Source organism: Bombina bombina, chromosome 6 (assembly GCF_027579735.1).
Source record: "Bombina bombina isolate aBomBom1 chromosome 6, aBomBom1.pri, whole genome shotgun sequence".
NCBI classification, from domain to species: domain Eukaryota; kingdom Metazoa; phylum Chordata; class Amphibia; order Anura; family Bombinatoridae; genus Bombina; species Bombina bombina.
Window position 1 is genome coordinate 728,025,880 of NC_069504.1, and position 23,225 is coordinate 728,049,104.

A 23,225-nucleotide genomic window follows, 5' to 3' on the forward strand; every position below is an offset into this window, starting at 1 on the left:
CTTGAAATGGATGTTGCAACCGTATAGAATGGCTGGATTTGCACTGCCCGACATCTATCTCTATAATATCACTACACTTGCTAAAATAGCCCTAGATTGGATGGCAGATATAAATGTTTTTTATTCTAAGGATATAGAAAACGCCATGGTACAACCTTTCTCCCTTAAAGCGATTTTACACTGTGTCCCTAAAAAGTTACTGGGAAATATAGATGGTTTAGTATCTATCAAAAATATTATTATAGCTTGGAATAAACTCTGTTCTATACTTGGTATGGCCCATTCCTATTCAGAGTTTTTACCTATTATAGGTAATCCAAACTTCATACCAGGGGGGGTAGTTATCAAGCCGTCAACCTCAAATACGCTGGAATTCCACAGTGTATTTGTGGCGAGGCTGATTCGCCTTAGTTATCAAAGGCTCGAGACCGGCAAAAGTAGAATTTTGTGACGTAAACTTCGATCCGCCGGACTCAGTCCGACACAGATCGATTCTTACGTCACTCCAGATGTTCCGGCACAATCTGACTATTTTTGCTAGTTATCAAATGACTAGCAGGTACGCTCGGCACTTTTACGACCCAGCGTACCTGGTTTTCAAACCGCCACCCCTGGAGGCGGCGGATCCCATAGGAATCAATGGGAGTCTGACCATAGCGAAAGTACAAGTTCGCTGCTGACAGACATCCCATTGATTTCTATGGGAGATGTCTGCACCTAACACCCTAACATGTACCCCGAGTCTAAACACCCCTAATCTGTGCCCCCTACACCGCCGCAACTAAATAAAGTTATTACCCCCTAAACCGCCGCTCCCGGAGCCCACCGACACTATAATAAATATGTTAACCCCTAAACCGCCGCTCCCGGAGCCCACCGCAAGCTACTCTATACATATTAACCCCTAAACCGCCGCTCCCGGAGCCCACCACAACTATAATATATGTATTAACCCCTAAACCGCCGCTCCCTGAACCCGCCGCAACCTATATTAAATTTATTAACCCCTATCCTGCCCCCCCTACACCGTCGCCACCTATATTAAATTTATTAACCCGTATCCTGCCCCCCCTACACCGCCGCCACTGTAATAAAATTATTAACCCCTAAACCTAAGTCTAACACCCCCCAACTTAAATATTAATTAAATAAATCTAAATAATATTTATATTATTAACTAAGTTAATCCTATTTAAAACTAAATACTTACCTGTAAAATAAACCCTAATATAGCTACAATATAAATAATAATTATATTGTAGCTATCTTAGGATTTATTTTTATTTTACAGGCAACTTTTAATTTATTTTAACTAGGTACAATAGCTATTAAATAGTTATTAACTATTTAATAGCTACCTATCTAAAATAAAGAGAAATGTACCTGTAAAATAAAAACTAACCTAAGTTACAATTACACCTAACACTACACTATACTTAAATAAATTATTCTGATTTAAAACTAAATACTTACCTGTAAAATAAACCCTAAGATAGCTACAATATAATTAATAATTACATTGTAGCTATCTTAGGATTTATATTTATTTTACAGGTAACTTTGTATTTATTTTAGCAAGTTAGAATAGTTATTAAATAGTTATTAACTATTTAATAACTACCTAGCTAAAAGAAATACAAAATCACCTGTAAAATAAATCCTAACCTAAGTTACAATTAAACCTAATACTATACTATCATTAAATTAATTAAATAAACTACCTACAAATAACTACAATTAAATACAATTACATAAACTAACTAAAGTACAAAAAATAAAAAAAGCTAAGTTACAAAAAGTAAAAAAATAAGTTACAAACATTTAAAAAATATTACAACAATTTTAAGCTACTTACACCTAATCTAAGCCCCCTAATAAAATAACAAACCCCCCCAAAATAAAAAAATGCCCTACCCTATTCTAAATTAAATAAAGTTCAAAGCTCTTTTACCTTACCAGCCCTTAAAAGGGCCATTTGTGGGGGCATGCCCCCAAAAGTTCAGCTCTTTTGCCTGTAAAAGAAAAATACAACCCCCCCCCAACATTAAAACCCACCACCCACATACCCCAAATCTAACCCAAACCCCCCTTACAAAAACCTAACACTAATCCCCTGAAGATCATCCTACCTTGAGTCGTCTTCACTCAGCCGAGCAGCGATGGAACCGAAGTGGACATCCGGAGCGGAAGAAGTTAATCCTCCAAGCGGCGCTGAAGAAATCTTCCATCCGATGAAGTCATCATCCAGGCGGCGCTGAAGAAGTCTTCGATCCGGGCGATGTCATCTTCCAAGAGGCGCTGAAGAGGTCTTCTATCCGGGCGATGTCATCTTCCAAGCCGGGTCTTGAATCTTCATCCCGCCGACGCGGAACATCCTTCTTCACCGACGGACTACCGACGAATGAAGGCTCCTTTAAGGGACGTCATCCAAGATGGCGTCCCCTCAATTCCGATTGGCTGATAGGATTCTATCAGCCAATCGGAATTAAGGTAGGAAAAATCTGATTGGCTGATGGAATCAGCCAATCAGATTCAAGTTCAATCCGATTGGCTGATCCAATCAGCCAATCAGATTGAGCTTGCATTCTATTGGCTGATCGGAACAGCCAATAGAATGCGAGCTCCATCTGATTGGCTGATTGGATCAGCCAATCGGATTGAACTTGAATCTGATTGGCTGATTCCATCAGCCAATCAGATTTTTCCTACCTTAATTCCGATTGGCTGATAGAATCCTATCAGCCAATCGGAATTGAGGGGACGCCATCTTGGATGACGTCCCTTAAAGGAGCCGTCATTCGTCGGTAGTCCGTCGGTGAAGAAGGATGTTCCGCGTCAGCGGGATGAAGATTCAAGACCCGGCTTGGAAGATGACATCGCCCGGATAGAAGACCTCTTCAGCGCCTCTTGGAAGATGACATCGCCCGGATCGAAGACTTCTTCAGCGCCGCCTGGATGATGACTTCATTGGATGGAAGATTTCTTCAGCGCCGCTTGGAGGATTAACTTCTTCCGCTCCGGATGTCCACTTCGGTTCCATCGCTGCTCGGCTGAGTGAAGACGACTCAAGGTAGGCTGATCTTCAGGGGATTAGTGTTAGGTTTTTGTAAGGGGGGTTTGGGTTAGATTAGGGGTATGTGGGTGGTGGGTTTTAATGTTGGGGGGGGTTGTATTTTTCTTTTACAGGCAAAAGAGCTGAACTTTTTGGGGCATGCCCCCACAAATGGCCCTTTTAAGGGCTGGTAAGGTAAAAGAGCTTTGAACTTTATTTAATTTAGAATAGGGTAGGGCATTTTTTTATTTTGGGGGGTTTGTTATTTTATTAGGGGGCTTAGATTAGGTGTAAGTATCTTAAAATTGTTGTAATATTTTTAAAATGTTTGTAACTTATTTTTTTATTTTTTGTAACTTAGCTTTTTTTATTTTTTGTACTTTAGTTAGTTTATGTAATTGTATTTAATTGTAGTTATTTGTATTTTATTTATTTAATTAATGTAATGATAGTGTAGTATTAGGTTTAATTGTAACTTAGGTTAGGATTTATTTTACAGGTAATTTTGTATTTCTTTTAGCTAGATAGTTATTAAATAGTTAATAACTATTTAATAACTATTCTAACTAGCTAAAATAAATACAAAGTTACCTGTAAAATAAATATAAATCCTAAGATAGCTACAATGTAATTATTAATTATATTGTAGCTATCTTAGGGTTTATTTTACAGGTAAGTATTTAGTTTTAAATAGGAATAATTTATTTAAGTATAGTGTAGTGTTAGGTGTAATTGTAACTTAGGTTAGTTTTTATTTTACAGGTACATTTCTCTTTATTTTAGCTAGGTAAGCTATTAAATAGTTAATAACTATTTAATAGCTATTGTACCTAGTTAAAATAAATTGAAAGATGCCTGTAAAATAAAAATAAATCCTAAGATAGCTACAATATAATTATTATTTATATTGTAGCTATATTAGGGTTTATTTTAAAGGTAAGTATTTAGTTTTAAATAGGATTAATTTAGTTCATAAGAGTAATATTATTTAGATTTATTTAATTAATATTTAAGTTAGGGGGGCGTTAGGGTTAGGGTTAGACTTAGGTTTAGGGGTTAATAATTTTATTACAGTGGCGGCGGTGTAGTGGGGGGCAGGATAGGGGTTAATTAATTTATTATAGGTGACGAAAGTGTAGGGGGGGCAGGATAGGGGTTAATAAATTTATTATAGGTGGCAACGGTGTAGGGGGGCAGTAAAGGGGTTACTAGGTATAATATAGGTTGTGGCGGGTTCAGGGAGCGGCGGTTTAGGGGTTAAACTATTTATTTCGTTGCGGCGAGGTGCGGGATCTGCAGGATAGGGGTTAATAATTTTATTATAGAGGGCAACGGTATAGGGGGGGCAGGATAGGGGTTACTAGGTATCATGTAGGTGGCAGCGGTGTCCGGGAGCGGCGGTTTAGGGGTTAATACATTTATCAGAGTTGCGGCAGGGTCTAGGAGCGGCGGTTTAGGGGTTAGTAACTTTATTGAGTTGCGGGAGGCTCCGGGGACGCCGGTATAGGGATAGAACAGTGTAGTTTAGTGTGGGTGCTTAGTGACAGACTAGCAATAAAGCTGGGAAAAAGCCGAAGAGCAGCGAGATCGGATGAGTGATAACTCTCACAGTCCGCTGCTCATCGCCCCGCGGCTTTTTGACAGCTTTATTTGATAACTTAGGCGAACGTATTCAAGGTCCGCGGCGGCGAAGGTAGGCAAGCTTAGGCGGGCGTATTGGGCCGGCGAAGGCAGAAAAGTAGACGGCTTGATAACTACCCCCCCCCAGGTGTTAATTATGAGATTTTAAAAAAATGGGCTGAGAAAGGCCTTGAATATATTCACCAAGTCGTAATTGAAAATGGCTATATGGCAACTTTTGAATCCCTTTCACATCAGTTTGAGCTACCCAAAAATAGCTTTTTCGCATACCTCCAATTAAGACATTATGTAGATAGCTTGAGAAATAACAGGATACAATTTGAGGCCTGGTTTGATATCACACCATGTATACAACAATATTCAACATGTGTTACCTCTATCTCCCTTTTATATGATATTTTACTTGCTAAGCAAAGTCTTCTTTTTTTTAATAAGACCTATGATAGATGGAAAAAAAATTCTTCTGAATATTGATCTTTCCAGAATGCATACTAGTTTAAGGGTTACAAAAAAAAATTAGTTATATCTACGAGCTGGAAGGAATCCCACATTAAACTCATCAATAATTTTTATATCACCCCAGCACGTTTAATGAGAATGTTTCCAACTCAAGTAGTTAGATGTTCTCGGTGTTCCTACCCAAAAGCGGATGTTCTCCATATGTTCTATTTTTGTCCTAAAATGTTGCAGATCTGGGAGAAGCTTACTTTCTGGATTAATAAATTATACAAGACAAACTTATTCTTGTCACCTGAATTGGTTATTCTTTTAACCCCTTAACGTCCAAGGACGTACGCTACACGTCCTCAAAAAAATACAGTTAATGACCGAGGACGTGTGGCGTACGTCCTTGGTCTGGAAAGCAGCTGGAAGCGATCCTGCTCGCTTCCAGCTGCTTTCCGGTTATTGCAGTGATGCCTCAATATGGAGGCATCCTGCAATAACCCCCCTTGGCCATCGATGGCCGGTATCGTTGGTGGGTGGGAGCTTACGTGGGAGGCGGGTGGGCGGCCATCGATGCTCTGTGTGGAGTGGAGGGGGGCGGGATTGGGGGCGGGATCTACGGGGGCGCGCACGGGGGGGCGCGCGTGTGCACGGGGGGTGGGGGGGGGGGCGCGTGCACGGGGCGGGAGCGGGTGGGAACCGCTACACTACAGAAAAAAATAAAGTTAAAAGTAAAAAAAACTAATAAAGTTTAAGTATTAAAAATGTAATCTAAGGGATCTAGAAGGGGTTGGGGGTTGGTCTTGGTGGGGAGGGAAAGCTACACTACAGAAAAGGGCATTTTTTTTTAAAAAAGGCAAATTTTTTACAAAACTGGATACTGGCAGACAGCTGCCAGTACCCAAGATGGCGCCCATTAAGGCAGAGGGGAAGGGTTAGAGAGCTGCTTGGTGGGGGATCAGTGAGGTTGGGGTCTAAGGGGGGATCCTACACATCAGCATATGTAAATATGCTTTTTTTTTTTTTAAAAAAAGGGCCAAATACCTTTTATTTTAGTACTGGCAGAGTTTCTGCCAGTACTTAAGATGGCGGGGACAATTGTGGGGTGGGGGAGGGAAGAGAGCTGTTTGGGAGGGATCAGGGGGTCTGATGTTTCAGGTGGGAGGCTGAGCTCTACACTAAAGATAAAATTAACCCTGCAAGCTCCCTACAAGCTACATAATTAACCCCTTCACTGCTAGCCATAATACACGTGTGATGCGCAGCGGCATTTAGAGGCCTTCTAATTACCAAAAAGCAATGCCAAAGCCATATATGTCTGCTATTTCTGAACAAAGGGGATCCCAGAGAAGCATTTACAACCATTTGTGCCATAATTGCACAAGCTGTTTGTAAATAATTTCAGTGAGAAACCTAAAATTGAGAAAAATTTAAAGTTTTTTTTAATTTGATCGCATTTGGCGGTGAAATGGTGGCATGAAATATACCAAAATTGGCCTAGATCAATACTTGGGGTTGTCTACTACACTACACTAAAGATAAAACTACCCCAAAAAGCTCCCTACATGCTCCCTAATTAACCCCTTCACTGCTGGGCATAATACACATGTGGTGCGCAGTGGCATTTAGCGGCCTTCTAATTACCAAAAAGCAACGCCAAAGTCATATATGTGTGCTATTTCTGAACAAAGGGGATCGCAGAGAAGAATTTACAATCATTTATGCCATAATTGCACAAGCTGTTTGTAAATAATTTAAGTTAGAAACCAAAAGTTTGCGAAAAAATTTGTGAAAAGTGAACGATTTTTTGTATTTGATTGCATTTGGCGGTGAAATGGTGGCATGAAATATACCAAAATGGGCCAAGATCAATACTTTGGGTTGTCTACTAAAAAAAAATATATACATGTCAATGGATATTCAGGGATTCCTGAAAGATATCAGTGTTCTAATGTAACTAGCGCTATTTTTGAAAAGAAATGGTTTGGAAATAGCAAAGTGCTACTTGTATTTATGGCCCTATAGTTTACAAAAAAAGCAAAGAACATGTAAACATTGGGTATTTCTAAAATCAGGACAAAATTTAGAAACTATTTAGCATGGGTGTTTTTTGGTGGTTGTAGATGTGTAACAGATTTTGGGGGTCAAAGTTAGAAAAAGTGTATTTTTTTCCATTTTATCCTCATATTTTATAAAAATTTTTATAGTAAATTATAAGATATGATGAAAATAATGGTATCTTTAGAAAGTCCATTTAATGGCGAGGAAAACGGTATATAATATGTGTGGGTACAGTAAATGAGTAAGAGGAAAATTACAGCTAAACACAAACACCGCAAAAATGTAAAAATAGCCTTGGTCCCAAACGGACAGAAAATGGAAAAGTGCTGTGGTCATTAAAGGGTTAAAGACACAAACAATTGATTTAGGTATTCAAAGTAAAGTACTAAATACACTTATACTACTGGTAAGACGCCTAATAGTAAAAAACTGGAAAGCCACAGTAGCTCCTCCTCTCTCCATGATAATAAAAGAAATTCAAAACCAAATCATTTTTTAATCTTATCACTTGAAGAGTGCTAAGGAAAATAAAATAAAAAGATTGTTACTAGGATGGTTACTGATAATCAAAACATATACTTTTTAGATTCAGAAACAGATTCTATACCCCTTTCTAAGTACTGAGTCATTTGCTGAATTGGTTGTCTTAGATGAATTTCCAGCTGATTGGTACTCACTCCACAGACAGGGTTAGTAGTAGTACCTAGGACTCTGAAGCTTTAGAGTATAGAGATATGAGAACTTGAACCGGTACTACTATTTCTATTTCTATTACTATTTCTCTAAATACTAGTAATAAGTAGGGGAGGTAGAGAGGGAGAGAGTTCAGGGGACCCCCCTTTTTCTTGCCCAGTATCCCCCTTTTTTTTTTTTTTTTCCCTCCTCTGTCCTTTTGCGGCAGAGTGTCCACAATGGATAAATATAGTGAGGGTAGATCGATCAAAAGCCAAATTAAGATGGTTGCTTTTTTATTTGTGGTTTGCATAAGTTAGGCATGTTTGTACTTACCCCCACACATGAGAGTATACCTGGATTAGAATGTCAAGATGTTTAACTTTGTTAGAGATGATTATTGCAACTGTATAATAATACTTCTTGTGGGTTTTTTTCTTTTTTTTTCTTTTCCCCTCTCCTTTATATAATGTAAAAACGCCAGCAATATTATGATAGATTATAATGATATGCCTGTTTAGTTGCAATGTTAAAATCAAAGGTTTTTGCAAGGTAATTGTATTATTTCTTTGCGATTTCATTATGTATTTCTTATGGGGGGTTTTTTTAGCATGGCATTAACTCTGTTTATATGATTCATTGCTGGTGATAAAATAGACTATAAAAAAAAAAATGAGATTACTTATATCATCTCACCAGAGTGGAGAGCTTTAAATTATCAGGCCCTATGGCAGCAGTGTTTGCAACTATGCTTAACATTGCTATAAACACTGCTGCCAGAGGGTTAAAGACACGTGCACGCACCTGAACTCACCTAGAATTACTTTTTATAACAAAGGATTCCAACAGACCTAAACAAAATTGCAAATTTGCTTAAGATCTCATGCTCTGTCCAATCCATTTAAGTTTTGACTTTCCTGCATCTTTAATTCTATGCATTTGGGTTTTGGATTCCAAAATAGCTGGATTAACAACTCATATAGTGATTGTGTTGTTTTCAAGCTTGAGGGTTATTAAAGTCAGAAGCATTTTAGGGGCCAAGTTATCATTGTGCGAGCGGACATGATCCGATGTAGCGTATCATGTCCGCTGCACATCAAATGCCGACAGCGTACGCTCTCTGCATTTATCATTGCACCAGCAGTTCTAGTGAACTGTTTGTGCAATTCCGCCCCCTGCAGATTGGCCGCTAGCAGGGGGTGTCAATCAATCCAATCGTATTCGATTGTGTTTCCAGCGAGCCTGAAGGTTCGCCAGAAATACAGGGCATCAAGTTTCATACGGAGCTTGATAAATTTGCCCCATAGTGTTGTGATCACTGAGAAAACACACTGACAATACTGTTATCTCCTGAAAACAAGCACAATTTTGATCAACCTTATAGATAGCAAACATCAGTGATGCAAAAATAAAATTATTTAAAGTGATGGTAAATTTCAGACTTTAAGAATGTTGCAATGAAAAATATATTAGTGTACAAGTAAAACCGTATAATTATTTTTTTTTTAAAAAAAAGTGTATATAGATCTTATAATAAAATATTTATATTCCTTCTTGGTATCTTCTGTTCATCCACCCTCTTCATTTCCTTTTTGGCTGGGCTGTGACATAGAGAGCAGTTCCACTCACTCTCTACATAGGCTACCTAAAGGCTTTCAAAAGGCTGGACTTCATGAGTGTCATATGACACACACACTGATTGGATGTTCATTGGAATTCTCATAAAAAAAAAAAGTTTCATCCCAGTGGGCCGGCATAACATTTTTACAGAAGCATTATTATAGGCACAGACAACCTTTTCACTGAGAGATTTAAAAAAAAAAAGTACATATATATACCTTTTTAATGGCAAAGATTACATATAGGGCATTTGATTAGCTAAGATTTACAACCACTTTAAAGCATCACAACATGTCATTTTTAAATTAGAATGTCCCTTTAACACGGTAAATGGATGTCATTCCAGTCGATAAGGTTTCAACATCACATTATTGTTGTAATCTGCATTTTATACCTTGATGCTCTCAGTGTTGTGAATAGAAAATCTCAAGCCTTAGGGGCCAATTTATCAATGTCTGTCCGACATGATACGCTGTGGCGTATGATGTCCGACAGACATCGCTCAATGCCGACAGCATAATTTAACATTGCACAAGCAGTTCACCAGAACTGCTTGTGCAATGCCGCCCCCTGCAGATTTGCGGCCAATCCGCCACTAGCAGGGGGTGTCAATCAGCTTGATCATACAGGATCGGGGGATTGCAGACCGCAGCCTCAGAGGCAGCGGACCAATCATGGAGCAGCGGTCTTAAAACCGCTGCTTCATAACCGCTGTTTCCAGCGAGCCTGAAGGCTTGCGCGGAAACAGGGGCATCAAGCTCCATTTGGAGCTTGATAATTTGTCCCCTTATACTCTACACGATATTGGGCATCACGTAATCTATGGTTCACTGTAATATTCTTTTACTCTCATATCCTGATTATTCACTTAGCAATCTTTTCTTGTCTCCATCTGTTCCCATACCTGTTGACTGAAGGTAATCCTGGATGACTCTGCGAGTCTCATGGTAGTTTTGGCATATTCAGATTCTGCAGAGAGATGTAAAAGAGATATAACAGAAGGTAAACAATAAAGCATGTCTAAAACACCGACAGTTTAAAGGGATTTTAAAGGGATACAAAACCTAAATTTTTTCTTTCATGATTCAGATAGAGCATGCAGTTTTAAGCAACTTTCTAATTTACTCCTATTATCATTTTTTCTTCATATTCTTGCTATCTTTATTTGAAAAAGAAGGCATCTAAGCTAAAGAGCCAGACAATTTTTGGTTCAGCACTCTGGACAGCATTTAACCACCAATCAGCAAGAACAACCCAGGTTGTGAACCAAAAATGGGCCGGCTTCTAAACTTACATTCTTGCTTTTCAAATAAAGATATTAAGAGAATGAAGAAAAATTGATAATAGGAATAAATTAGAAAGTTGCTTAAAATTCATAAAATTCATGAAAGATAAAATTTGGGTTCAGTGTCCCTTTAAATGCAAAAAAAAAATTCTATCATGCACATGAAAGCAAACTATTTTAAAATCTTAAAAATACTTATTTTTAATGAAAAAAGTTTAAAGGGACAGTCTACTTGAAAATGTTTGTTGTTCAAAAAGATAGATAATCCCTTTATTACCCATCCCCAGGTTGCATAACCCACATAGTTATATCAATGTTATCTATATGACACACATGAACTAGCAGTGTTTAACTGTCAAAATGCACTGGTATAAGAGGCGGCCTTTAACGGTTTAGAAATCAGTTTTAGCCTACCTAGGTATAGCTTTTAAAAAAGAAAACTAAGAGAACAAAAGCAAATTTGATGGTGAAAGTAAATTGGAAAGATATTTAAAATTGCATGCCCTATGAAAGTTTTGTTTTGACTTGACTGTCCCTTTTAAGGAACATTATACACTCAATTTTTCTTTGCATGAATGTTTTGTAGATGATCCATTTATATAGCCCATACAGGTTTTTTTGGGGTTTTTTTTTTTTATAGTTTTGCTTATTTTTAAATAACATTGCGCTGAATTTCAGACTCCTAACCAAGCCCCAAAGTTTTAGGAGAATACCGACGTATACCTACTCCAGCTTGCTTCTGTTTGTGTAAAGGGTCTTTTCATATGCAGAGGAAGTGGGAGGGAGGAGTGTCTGAATATTTACTAGTTTCGGTGGGTGTTCTAGCTAATCCTTTTAACAGAGCCAAACTGGGAGCTTCTAAATAAGTTTTTAAACAGTTTTATACTGGATTTTTATATCAGTATCTGTGCATATTCTTCTTTATAGTAGTTACTAATACATGCAGTTATATGAAAATTGGTGTATACTGTCCCTTTAAGTTACATCTGTTTAAATGTATTTTAAAACTAGCAGGAAGCACATTAGTGGTTTGTGGACTAGAAATTTACTGGCTCATTAGGAAAAACTTCTCCAACTTTATCTATAGACAGTGATGCCCCCACAAGTACAAAAATGTTTTTTTTTCAACAGCAAATAAATTTTTGCAAAACAAACAAAAAAACACTGTAAAAAATATAAAATCTATTTATTCAGAACGTATTTCTACTGTCACACAGCTCCCCGGTCTGTTCCATAAAGGGACATTAAATAAGCAATGAATAATCCAAGCAAGGAAAATGATTGCACATAATACATTGTTTGTTTTTTTAATATTTTATTTATTACTATTCAAACCTTACTAAATTAACCTACTTACAAACAATTGGGGGGGGGGGGGGGAATCCAGGGATACTGCAGCAAAACAAACAAGTAAGCAGCTTAAAGGGACATGAAACTCATTTTATTATTTTATGATTCAGATAGAGTGTACAATTTTAAACAACTTTCCACTTTACTTCTATTATCTAATTTGTTTGTTTTTTTGGTATTTTTGTTGAAAAGCATACCTAGGCAGGCTTAGCCGCAGAAATGCACTACTGGGAGCTAGCTGCTGATTGGTGTTGCACATTTAGGCCTCTTGTCATTGACTCACACAAAGGCCTAGATTACAAGAGGTGCGATACATGTTTATCTCTCTTGAGCACTAACTGTGCTCAAGTTAAATCAATAGCGCTTCTATGTTTGCTCTCGTATTACAAGATGAAAGAAAAATTTAGTGCGCAAGCGAAAGACTCAGGCTAAATAGCTCTATATTGTGTGTGTATATATATATATATATATATATATATGTGTGTGTTTATATGTTTAAAAATAAAAATAACATTTTCTTCTAAGCAGAGAACTTAAATATTTCAAGTATTTCTATTAAAAAAAATTAAAAACATATTCAATTTGTTTAAAAATTATATTGCATATTTTAAGGTATTTGACTGGGAAGGGCACAAAAGTGTATGTATATATATATATATATATATATATATACACACATATTTTTTATTATTATTTTTGTAATGGTAGGTTGTTGTTTTTGTAAGTAAAGTTAGGTTTATCTTTTTTTAAAGTAATGGTAGGTTGTTGTTGCTTTTTTGTAAAGGTAAGGTTAGTCTATTTTGGCATAACTGTTAGGGGTTTAGATGTTAGTGGGTTACTTTGCAGTGGAGGTGTGTGGCAGTTTAGGGGTAAATAGTATAGAGGGGCAGTTTGTGATGTGGGTGTGGGAGTTTAAGGGTTAATAGTGTAGGTTACTTTGCAATATGGATGGTGGAAGTTTAGGGGTTAATAGTGTAGAAGGTTTCTTCGCAATGTGGGGGGTGGCAGTTTATGAGTTAATAGTTGGTGGGAAATTTGGGGTTATTAGAGTAGAGATCTTAAGGTGATTCAGGTTAGAGTATGAGTGTTAGTTTTTTTCCACTTTTCTCTGCATTCAAGTCAATGGCAGAGTACGTTAACTCGATCGTGATATTCTAAGTTCTGCTCTTTGCGCGAGTCAGGTTAGCACTCAAGCGATAACCATTTACTTTCAACTTGTAATATGAGTGCTACCCAACTCGCGCAAAGAGCAGAAGTCGAGTGGTGTTAGCGTGTGAGCAGGAGCGGTAATTACCGCTCCACTCATAATCTAACCCTTTGTCTTCTAAAATGGGATATTTACAGTGCTTTCACTATAAATTATGAATATGAGGTTTAAAATATTGTCAAAAGTTCTAAACCTCACTGCACAGAATGAGGTTTGTCTTTGCTAGTCAGCTACTACTGTAAGAAGATGACGACGAGAGGTTTTAGAATCTCTCGGTTTTTCAAAACACGATTTCTGGAACTTCTGTTTAATGTAACAACCTGTGCAACTGATCTTGGTTGCCAATAAACAGGACAAAAATGGCAGACTGTTAAATTCCAATCACAAAAACGCAATTGCCAAGAGAAATCCTGTTTAAGAAAATACTGTAACTTAAAATCACAACATGCGAGTATGAAATTAAAATAAAGATTTTAAAAGCCTTATTGCTAAATACCATTTCAAGGTGTTGAGGTCTTGATTACTATTTTCTAACTTTTCCTGCAGATGTTGTTATTAGCTGTACAAGATATCACGTATATATTAATTAAATACATATACATACCACACACTACCTAGAGACTATAAAATAGTGCTGAATATAGGTTTACATGTAGCCACCAATCAGCAAGCTCTACTCAGGTTCTGAACCAAAAATGGGCCGGCTCCTAAGCTTACATCCCTGCTTTTTCAAATAAAGATACCAATAGAACGAAGAAAAATTGATAATAGGAGTAAATTAGAAAGCTGCTTAAAATTGCATGCTCTGATGTGAATCATGAAAGAAAAAAATTGGGTTTAGTATTCCTTTAACCCCTTACGGCTAGATTTGGAGTTTTGTCGGTAAGGACCCGCGTAGCTAACGTCGGCTTTTTTCTGGCCGCACCATAAAAATAACTCTGGTATTGAGAGTCCACATAAAGGCTGCGTTAGGCTCCAAAAAAGGAGCGTAGAGCATTTTTAACGCAACTTCAACTCTCGATACCAGAGTTGCTTACGGACGCGGCCAGCCTTAAAAACGTGCTTGTGCACGATTCTCCCATAGGAAACAATGGGGCTGTTTGAGCTGAAAAAAAACCTAACACCTGCAAAAAAGCCGCGTTCAGCTCTTAACGCAGCCCCATTGTTTGCTATGCGTAAACACTTCCTACGTCTGCACCTAACACCCTAACATGTACCCCGAGTCTAAACACCCCTAACCTTACACTTATTAACCCCTATTCTGCCGCCCCCGCTATCGCTGACCCCTGCATATTTTTTTTAACCCCTAATCTGCCGCTCCGTAAACCGCCGCTACTTACATTATCCCTATGTACCTAATCTGCTCCCCACAACGTCGCCTCCACCTGCCTACACTTATTAACCCCTAATCTGCCGACCGGACCTGAGCGCTACTATAATAAAGTTATTAACCCCTAATCCGCCTCACTAACCCTATAATAAATAGTATTAACCCCTAATCTGCCCTCCCTAACATCGCCGACACCTAACTTCAATTATTAACCCCTAATCTGCCGACCGGAGCTCACCGCTATTCTAATAAATGTATTAACCCCTAAAGCTAAGTCTAACCCTAACACTAACACCCCCCTAAGTTAAATATAATTTTAATCTAACGAAATGAATTAACTCTTATTAAATAAATTATTCCTATTTAAAGATAAATACTTACCTGTAAAATAAATCCTAATATAGCTACAATATAAATTATAATTACATTGTAGCTATTTTAGGAATAATATTTATTTTACAGGTAACTTTGTATTTATTTTAACCAGGTACAATAGCTATTAAATAGTTAAGAACTATTTAATAGTTACCTAGTTAAAATAATTACAACATTACCTGTAAAATAAATCCTAACCTAAGTTACAATTAAACCTAACACTATACTATCATTAAATTAATTAAATAAAATACCTACAATTACCTACAATTAAACCTAACACTACACTATCAATACATTAATTAAATACAATATCTACAAATAACTACAATGAAATAAACTAACTAAAGTACAAAAAATAAAAAAGAACTAAGTTACAAAAAATAAAAAAATATCTACAAACATAAGAAAAATATTACAACAATTTTAAACTAATTACACCTACTCTAAGCCCCCTAATAAAATAACAAAGACCCCCAAAATAAAAAATGCCCTACCCTATTCTAAATTAATAAAGTTCAAAGCTCTTTTACCTTACCAGCCCTGAACAGGGCCCTTTGCGGGGCATGCCCCAAGAAGTTCAGCTCTTTTGCCTGTAAAAAAAAAACATACAATAACCCCCCCAACATTACAACCCACCACCCACATACCCCTAATCTAACCCAAACCCCCCTTAAATAAACCTAACACTAAGCCCCTGAAGATCATCCTACCTTGTCTTCACCTCACCAGGTATCACCGATCCGTCCTGGCTCCAAAATCTTCATCCAACCCAAGCGGGGGCTGGCGATCCATCATCCGGTGGCTGAAGGGGTCCAGAAGAGGCTCCAAAGTCTTCATCCTATCCGGGAAGAAGAGGCGATCCGGACCGGCAACCATCTTGATCCAAGCGGCATCTTCTATCTTCATCCGATGACGACCGGCTCCATCCTGAAGACCTCCACCGCGGACCCATCTTCTTCCGACGACATCCAACTGAAGAATGACGGTTCCTTTAAGGGACGTCATCCAAGATGGCGTCCCTCGAATTCCGATTGGCTGACAGGATTCTATCAGCCAATCGGAATTAAGGTAGGAATATTCTGATTGGCTGATGGAATCAGCCAATCAGAATCAAGTTCAATCCGATTAGCTGATCCGATCAGCCAATCAGATTGAGCTCGCATTCTATTGGCTGATCGGAACAGCCCATAGAATGCGAGCTCAATCTGATTGGCTGATTGGATCAGCCAATCGGATTGAACTTGATTCTGATTGGCTGATTCCATCAGCCACTCAGAATATTCCTACCTTAATTCCGATTGGCTGATAGAATCCTATCAGCCAATCGGAATTCGAGGGACGCCATCTTGGATGACGTCCCTTAAAGGAACCGTCATTCTTCAGTTGGACGTCGCCGGAAGAAGATGGGTCCGCGGTGGAGGTCTTCAGGATGGAGCCGGTCGTCATCGGATGAAGATAGAAGATGCCGCTTGGATCAAGATGGTTGCCGGTCCGGATCGCCTCTTCTTCCCGGATAGGATGAAGACTTTGGAGCCTCTTCTGGACCTCTTCAGCCACCGGATGATGGATCGCCAGCCCCCGCTTGGGTTGGATGAAGATTTTGGAGCCAGGACGGATCGGTGATACCTGGTGAGGTGAAGACAAGGTAGGATGATCTTCAGGGGCTTAGTGTTAGGTTTATTTAAGGGGGGTTTGGGTTAGATTAGGGGTATGTGGTGGTGGGTTGTAATGTTGGGGGGGGGGATTGTATGTTTTTTTTTTACAGGCAAAAGAGCTGAACTTCTTGGGGCATGCCCCGCAAAGGGCCCTGTTCAGGGCTGGTAAGGTAAAAGAGCTTTGAACTTTATTAATTTAGAATAGGGTAGGGCATTTTTTATTTTGGGGGTCTTTGTTATTTTATTAGGGGGCTTAGAGTAGGTGTAATTAGTTTAAAATTGTTGTAATATTTTTCTTATGTTTGTAGATATTTTTTTATTTTTTGTAACTTAGTTCTTTTTTATTTTTTGTACTTTAGTTAGTTTATTTCATTGTAGTTATTTGTAGATATTGTATTTAATTAATGTATTGATAGTGTAGTGTTAGGTTTAATTGTAGGTAATTATAGGTATTTTATTTAATTAATTTAATGATAGTATAGTGTTAGGTTTATTGTAACTTAGGTTAGGATTTATTTTACAGGTAATTTTGTAATTATTTTAACTAGGTAGCTATTAAATAGTTCTTAACTATTTAATAGCTATTGTACATGGTTAAAATAATTACAAAGTTGCCTGTAAAATAAATATTAATCCTAAAATAGCTACAATGTAATTATAATTTATATTGTAGCTATATTAGGATTTATTTTACAGGTAAGTATTTATCTTTAAATAGGAATAATTTATTTAATAAGAGTTAATTTATTTTGTTAGATTAAAATTATATTTAATTTAGGGGGGTGTTAGTGTTAGGGTTAGACTTAGCTTTAGGGGTTAATAAATTTATTAGAATAGCGGTGAGCTCCGGTCGGCAGATTAGGGGTTAATAATTGAAGTTAGGTGTCGGCGATGTTAGGGAGGGCAGATTAGGGGTTAATAATATTTATTATAGGGTTAGTGAGGCGGATTAGGGGTTAATAACTTTATTATAGTAGCGGTGCGGTCCGCTCGGCAGATTAGGGGTTAATAAGTGTAGGCAGGTGGAGGCGACGTTGAGGGGGGCAGATTAGGGGTTAATAAATATAATATAGGGGTCGGCGGTGTTAGGGGCAGCAGATTAGGGGTACATAGCTATAATGTAGGTGGCGGCGCTTTGTGGTCGGCAGATTAGTGGTTAATTATTGTAGGTAGCTGGCGGCGACGTTGTGGGGGGCAGATTAGGGGTTAATAAATATAATACAGGGGTCGGCGGTGTTAGGGGCAGCAGATTAGGGGTACATAAGTATAACATAGGTGGCGGTCGGCAGATTAGGGGTTAAAAAAATTTAATCGAGTGGTGGCGATGTGGGGGGACCTCGGTTTAGGGGTACATAGGTAGTTTATGGGTGTTAGTGTACTTTAGAGTACAGTAGTTAAGAGATTTATGAACCGGCGTTAGCCCAGAAAGCTCTTAACTACTGACTTTTTTCTGCGGCTGGAGTTTCTAACGCTCACTTCAGACACGACTCTAAATACCGGAGTTAGAAAAATCCCATTGAAAAGATAGGATACGCAATTGACGTAAGGGGATCTGCGGTATGGAAAAGTCGCGGCTGAAAAGTGAGCATAGACCCTTTTTTGAGTGACTCCAAATACCGGAGTTAGCCTAAAACCAGCGTTAGGAGCCTCTAATGCTGGTTTTCACGGCTACCGCCAAACTCCAAATCTAGGCCTTAGTGACCAGAGCACTTTTCCATTTGTTGACCGTTTGGGACTAAGGCTATTTTTACATTTCTAATGTGTTTGTGTTTAGCTGTAATTTTCCTCTTACTCATTTACTGTACCCACACATATTATATACCGTTTTTCTCGCCATTAAATGGACTTTCTAAAGATACCATTATTTTCATCATATCTTATAATTTACTATTAAAAAAATTATAAAATATGAGGAAAAAATGGAAAAAAAACAATTTTTTCAAACTTTGACCCCCAAAATCTGTTGCACATCTACAACCACCAAAAAACACCCATGCTAAATAGTTTCTAAATTTTGTCCTGAGTTTAGAAATACCCAATGTTTACATGTTCTTTGCTTTTTTTGCAAGTTATAGGGCACTAAATAAAAGTAGCACTTTGCTATTTCCAAACCACTTTTTTTCAAAATTAGCGCTAGTTACATTGGGACACTGATATCTGTCAGGAATCCCTGAATATCCTTTAACATGTATACATATATATTTTTAGAAGACATCCCAAAGTATTGATCTAGGCCCATTTTGGTATATTTCATGCCACCATTTCACCGCCAAATGCGATCAAATAAAAAAAAATGTTCACTTTTTCACAAATTTTTTCACAAACTTTAGGTTTCTCACTGAAATTCTTTACAAACAGCTTGTGCAATTATTGCACAAATAGTTTTAAATGCTTTTCTGGGATCCCCTTTGTTCAGAAATAGCAGACATATATGGCTTTTACGTTGCTTTTTGGTAATTAGAAGGCTGCTAAATGCCACTGCGCACCACACGTGTATTATGCGCAGCAGTGAAGGGGTTAATTAGGGAGCATGTAGGGAGCTTGTAGGGTTAATTTTAGCTTTAGTGTAGTGTAGTAAACAACCCCAAGTATTGATCTAGGCCCATTTTGGTATATTTCATGCCACCATTTCACCGCCAAATGCGATCAAATTAAAAAAAACTTTAAATATTTCACAATTTTAGGTTTCTCACTGAAATTATTTACAAACAGCTTGTGCAATTATGGCACAAATTGTTGTAAATGCTTCTCTGGGATCCCCTTTGTTCAGAAATAGCAGATATATATGGCTTTGGCGTTGATTTTTGATAGTTAGAAGGTCACTAAATGCCGCTGCGCATCACACGTATATTATGTCTAGCAGTGAAGGAGTTAATTAGGTAGCTTGTAGGGAGCTTGCAGGGTTAATTTTAGCTTTAGTGTAGAGATCAGCCTCCCACCTGACACATCCCACCCCCTGATCCCTCCCAAACAGCTCCCTTCCCTCCCCCACCCCACAATTGTCCCCGCCATCTTAAGTACTGGCAGAAAGTCTGCCAGTACTAAAATAAAAGTTTTTTTGGGTTGTTTTAGGTTTTTTTAAAAAAAAAATAATAATTATTCTGCTGTGTAGGACCCCCCTTAGCCCCCAACCTCCCTGATCCCCCCCCCAAACAGCTCTTTAACCCCCCCCCCTATGCCTTTATTGGGCACCATATTGGGTACTGGCAGCTGTCTGCCAGTACCCAGTTTGAAAAATAATAATGTATTTTTTATTTTTTATTTTATTAAATATTTTATTTATTTCTGTAGTGTAGTGTAGCTGCCCCCCCTCAACATCCAACCCCCCACCCTCTCCCAGATGCCTTGATTTTAAAATCCCACCCTCCCCAGTCCTCTCTCCCACCCTCCAGATCTACAGCATATTGATGCTGTTTTCATAGACCGTGCATGCACGGCTCTCGTGCACGCGCCCGTGCACGTGCACGCACCCGCACTAGATCCCTCCCCCCTCCTCCACCAATGACTGCCCACCCGCCTCCCTGGATGAGCTCCCACCCACCAACGATAACGGCCATCGATAGCCGATGCAGAGAGGGCCACAGAGTGTCTCTCTCTGCATCGGATGGCTAAAAACAGTTATTGCAGGATGCCTCAATATTGAGGCATCACTGCAATAACATGAAAGCAGCTGGAAGCTATCAGGATCGCTTCCACTGCTTTCAAAGACCAACGACGTATGGGGTACGTCCTTGGTCATTAACTGTATTTTTTTGCAGGACGTACCCCATACGTCGTTGGTCGTTAAGGGGTTAATACAGTCTATCAATCTATCTATCTATCATGCAGTATGCACATACTGCTGATGTGTTATCTGCAAAACAAGATTTTTTTTACACTGCATAATATCTATACTTTGCTTGCGCATATACAGTATATACTGCACAATCCCCATATACTAGTATTTAGACACACAAAGAAATTTCACATACCGTAACTGAGTTGTCTCTCCATATATCCCAGCACCTCCCTCACATATTTGCACCAACGTTTTGCATAGTTGAGTGCGGACTCAACTCCCCCTTCACTATGGATTAGAATCTCATCAGAATCTTCATCTGTGGAGTCATAAATAAAAAATGAACCAGGAATAATATTTCATTGAGCTTTTGTGCATTTGTGTAGACAGTTAAAAGTTGTTTTTTTTGTTAGACTGTTTGTATATAGAGATTTTGAAAATATAATAAGATCCTAGATCTATTTGTATTGGTTTTAAACTGAAAGCAATTTAATATATCTGTATTATTAAATTCTCTTAGCCAGTTAGTTAGCCAGGCTGACACAGACACAGTAAAATAAAAAGGGTAATTTTGCTTTTATACACCCTAAAAATTACTACATTGTAATTAGTGCATAATTTTAGCATAAAAACATTTCAGGGTCGAGCATTTGCATACATAGCTTATTTGTGAACACTTTTCACCTATCGGTCTGGTCTCATAATATCTCTAAGCTTATATATTAGATTTTGAGCTTATACCTTTATAAGAAATAATATAATGCTATTTGTACTTAATTTTTTTTTAATTTCTTATAGATTAAATTAACTTTATTTGACACACTGTTTATATTATTGTATTGCCCCTACAATAAGATATTGAGTGTTATTTATACCCCTGCATTTTTCTCATTAAAACAGACTTTCAAGTTTTGTCTGTGTCATTGGTATGACTGGACTGACATCACTTGCCTGAGCAGACGTCACTGAAGATTTCCATTACACTAAGCAGTAGTCATCTGCATAAATTCTGAATTCTGCAATACCAAAGCAAAAGTACACGGATGACGGGAGGGCTAGGCAGGCTCATTATACAGAAGGAACCACTGCCTGAAGAACCTTTCTCCCAAAAATAGCCTCCGAAGAAGCAAAAGTGTCAAATTTGTAAAATTTTGAAAAAGTATGGAGCGAAGACCAAGTTGCAGCCTTGCAAATCTGTTCAACAGAGGCCTCATTCTTAAAGGCCCAAGTGGAAGCCACAGCTCTAGTAGAATGAGCTGTAATTCTTTCAGGAGGCTGCTGTCCAGCAGTCTCATAGGCTAAACGAATTATGCTACGAAGCCAGAAGGAAAGAGAGGTAGCCGAAGCCTTTTGACCTCTCCTCTGACCAGAGTACACGACAAACAGGGAAGACGTTTGTCGAAATTCCTTAGTTGCCTGCAAATAGAACTTGAGGGCACGAACTACATCCAGATTGTGCAGAAGACGTTCCTTCTTTGAAGAAGGATTCGGGCACAAAGAAGGAACAACAATCTCCTGATTGATGTTCCTGTTAGTGACTACCTTAGGTAAGAACCCAGGTTTTGTACGCAGAACTACCTTATCTGAATGAAAAATCAAATAAGGAGAATCACAATGTAGGGCTGATAACTCAGAGACTCTCCGAGCCGAAGAAATAGCCGTTAAAAATAGAACTTTCCAAGATAACAACTTTATATCAATGGAATGAAGAGGTTCAAACGGAACTCCTTGTAAAACGTTAAGAACCAGGTTTAAACTCCATGGCGGAGCAACAGTTTTAAACACAGGCTTGATCCTAGCTAAAGCTTGACAAAAAGCCTGGACGTCTGGAATTTCTGACAGACGCTTGTGCAACAAAATGGACAGAGCTGAGATCTGTCCCTTTAATGAACTAGCCGATAAACCCTTTTCTAAACCTTCTTGTAGAAAGGACAATATCCTAGGAATCCTAACCTTACTCCAAGAGTAACCTTTGGATTCGCACCAGGATAGGTATTTACGCCATATCTTATGGTAAATCCTTCTGGTAACAGGCTTCCTAGCCTGTATCAGGGTATCAATAACCGACTCAGAAAAACCACGTTTTGATAAAATCAAACGTTCAATTTCCAAGCAGTCAGCTTCAGAGAAGTTAGTTACTCAAACAGATTTGAGTAAAACCCTTGTCCTTGTTCCGACCGCGGAACCGGATGGATCACTCCCATTAATAAAAGATCTTGTACGCAGCGTAGAAACGCCTCTTTCTTTATTTGGTTTGTTGACAACCTTGACAGATGAAATCTCCCTCTTGGGGGAGAGAATTTGAAGTCCAGAAGGTATCCCTGAGATATGATCTCTAGCGCCCAGGGATCCTGAACATCTCTTGCCCAAGCCTGGGCGAAGAGAGAAAGTCTGCCCCCCACCAGATCCGGTCCCGGATCGGGGGCCCTCGATTCATGCTGTCTTAGGGGCAGCAGCAGGTTTCCTGGCCTGCTTGCCCTTGTTCCAGGACTGATTAGGTCTCCAGCCTTGTCTGTAACGAGCAACAGCTCCTTCCTGTTTTGGTGCAGAGGAAGTTGATGCTGCTCCTGCTTTGAAATTACGAAAGGAACGAAAATTAGACTGTCTAGTCTTAGCTTTGGCTTTGTCCTGAGGCAGGGCATGGCCTTTACCTCCTGTAATGTCAGCGATAATCTCCTTCAACCCGGGCCCGAATAAGGTCTGTCCCTTGAAAGGTATATTAAGCAATTTAGATTTAGAAGTAACATCAGCT

At 38.5% G+C, this 23,225-nt stretch overlaps 1 protein-coding gene across 1 annotated transcript in view; it reads right to left on the minus strand.

Annotated features, from left to right (window-relative positions):
* Positions 1–23,225, minus strand: part of LOC128663553 (GEM-interacting protein) — a 142,203-nt gene that overhangs the window by 96,527 nt on the left and 22,451 nt on the right. Inside the window, exons 5-6 of the mRNA XM_053717932.1 lie at positions 20,667–20,792; positions 10,395–10,459 (exon numbers count right to left, since the gene is read on the minus strand). Of these exons, the coding sequence (XP_053573907.1) occupies positions 10,395–10,459; positions 20,667–20,792 (191 nt within the window). The remainder of the gene's footprint in view (positions 1–10,394; positions 10,460–20,666; positions 20,793–23,225) is intronic.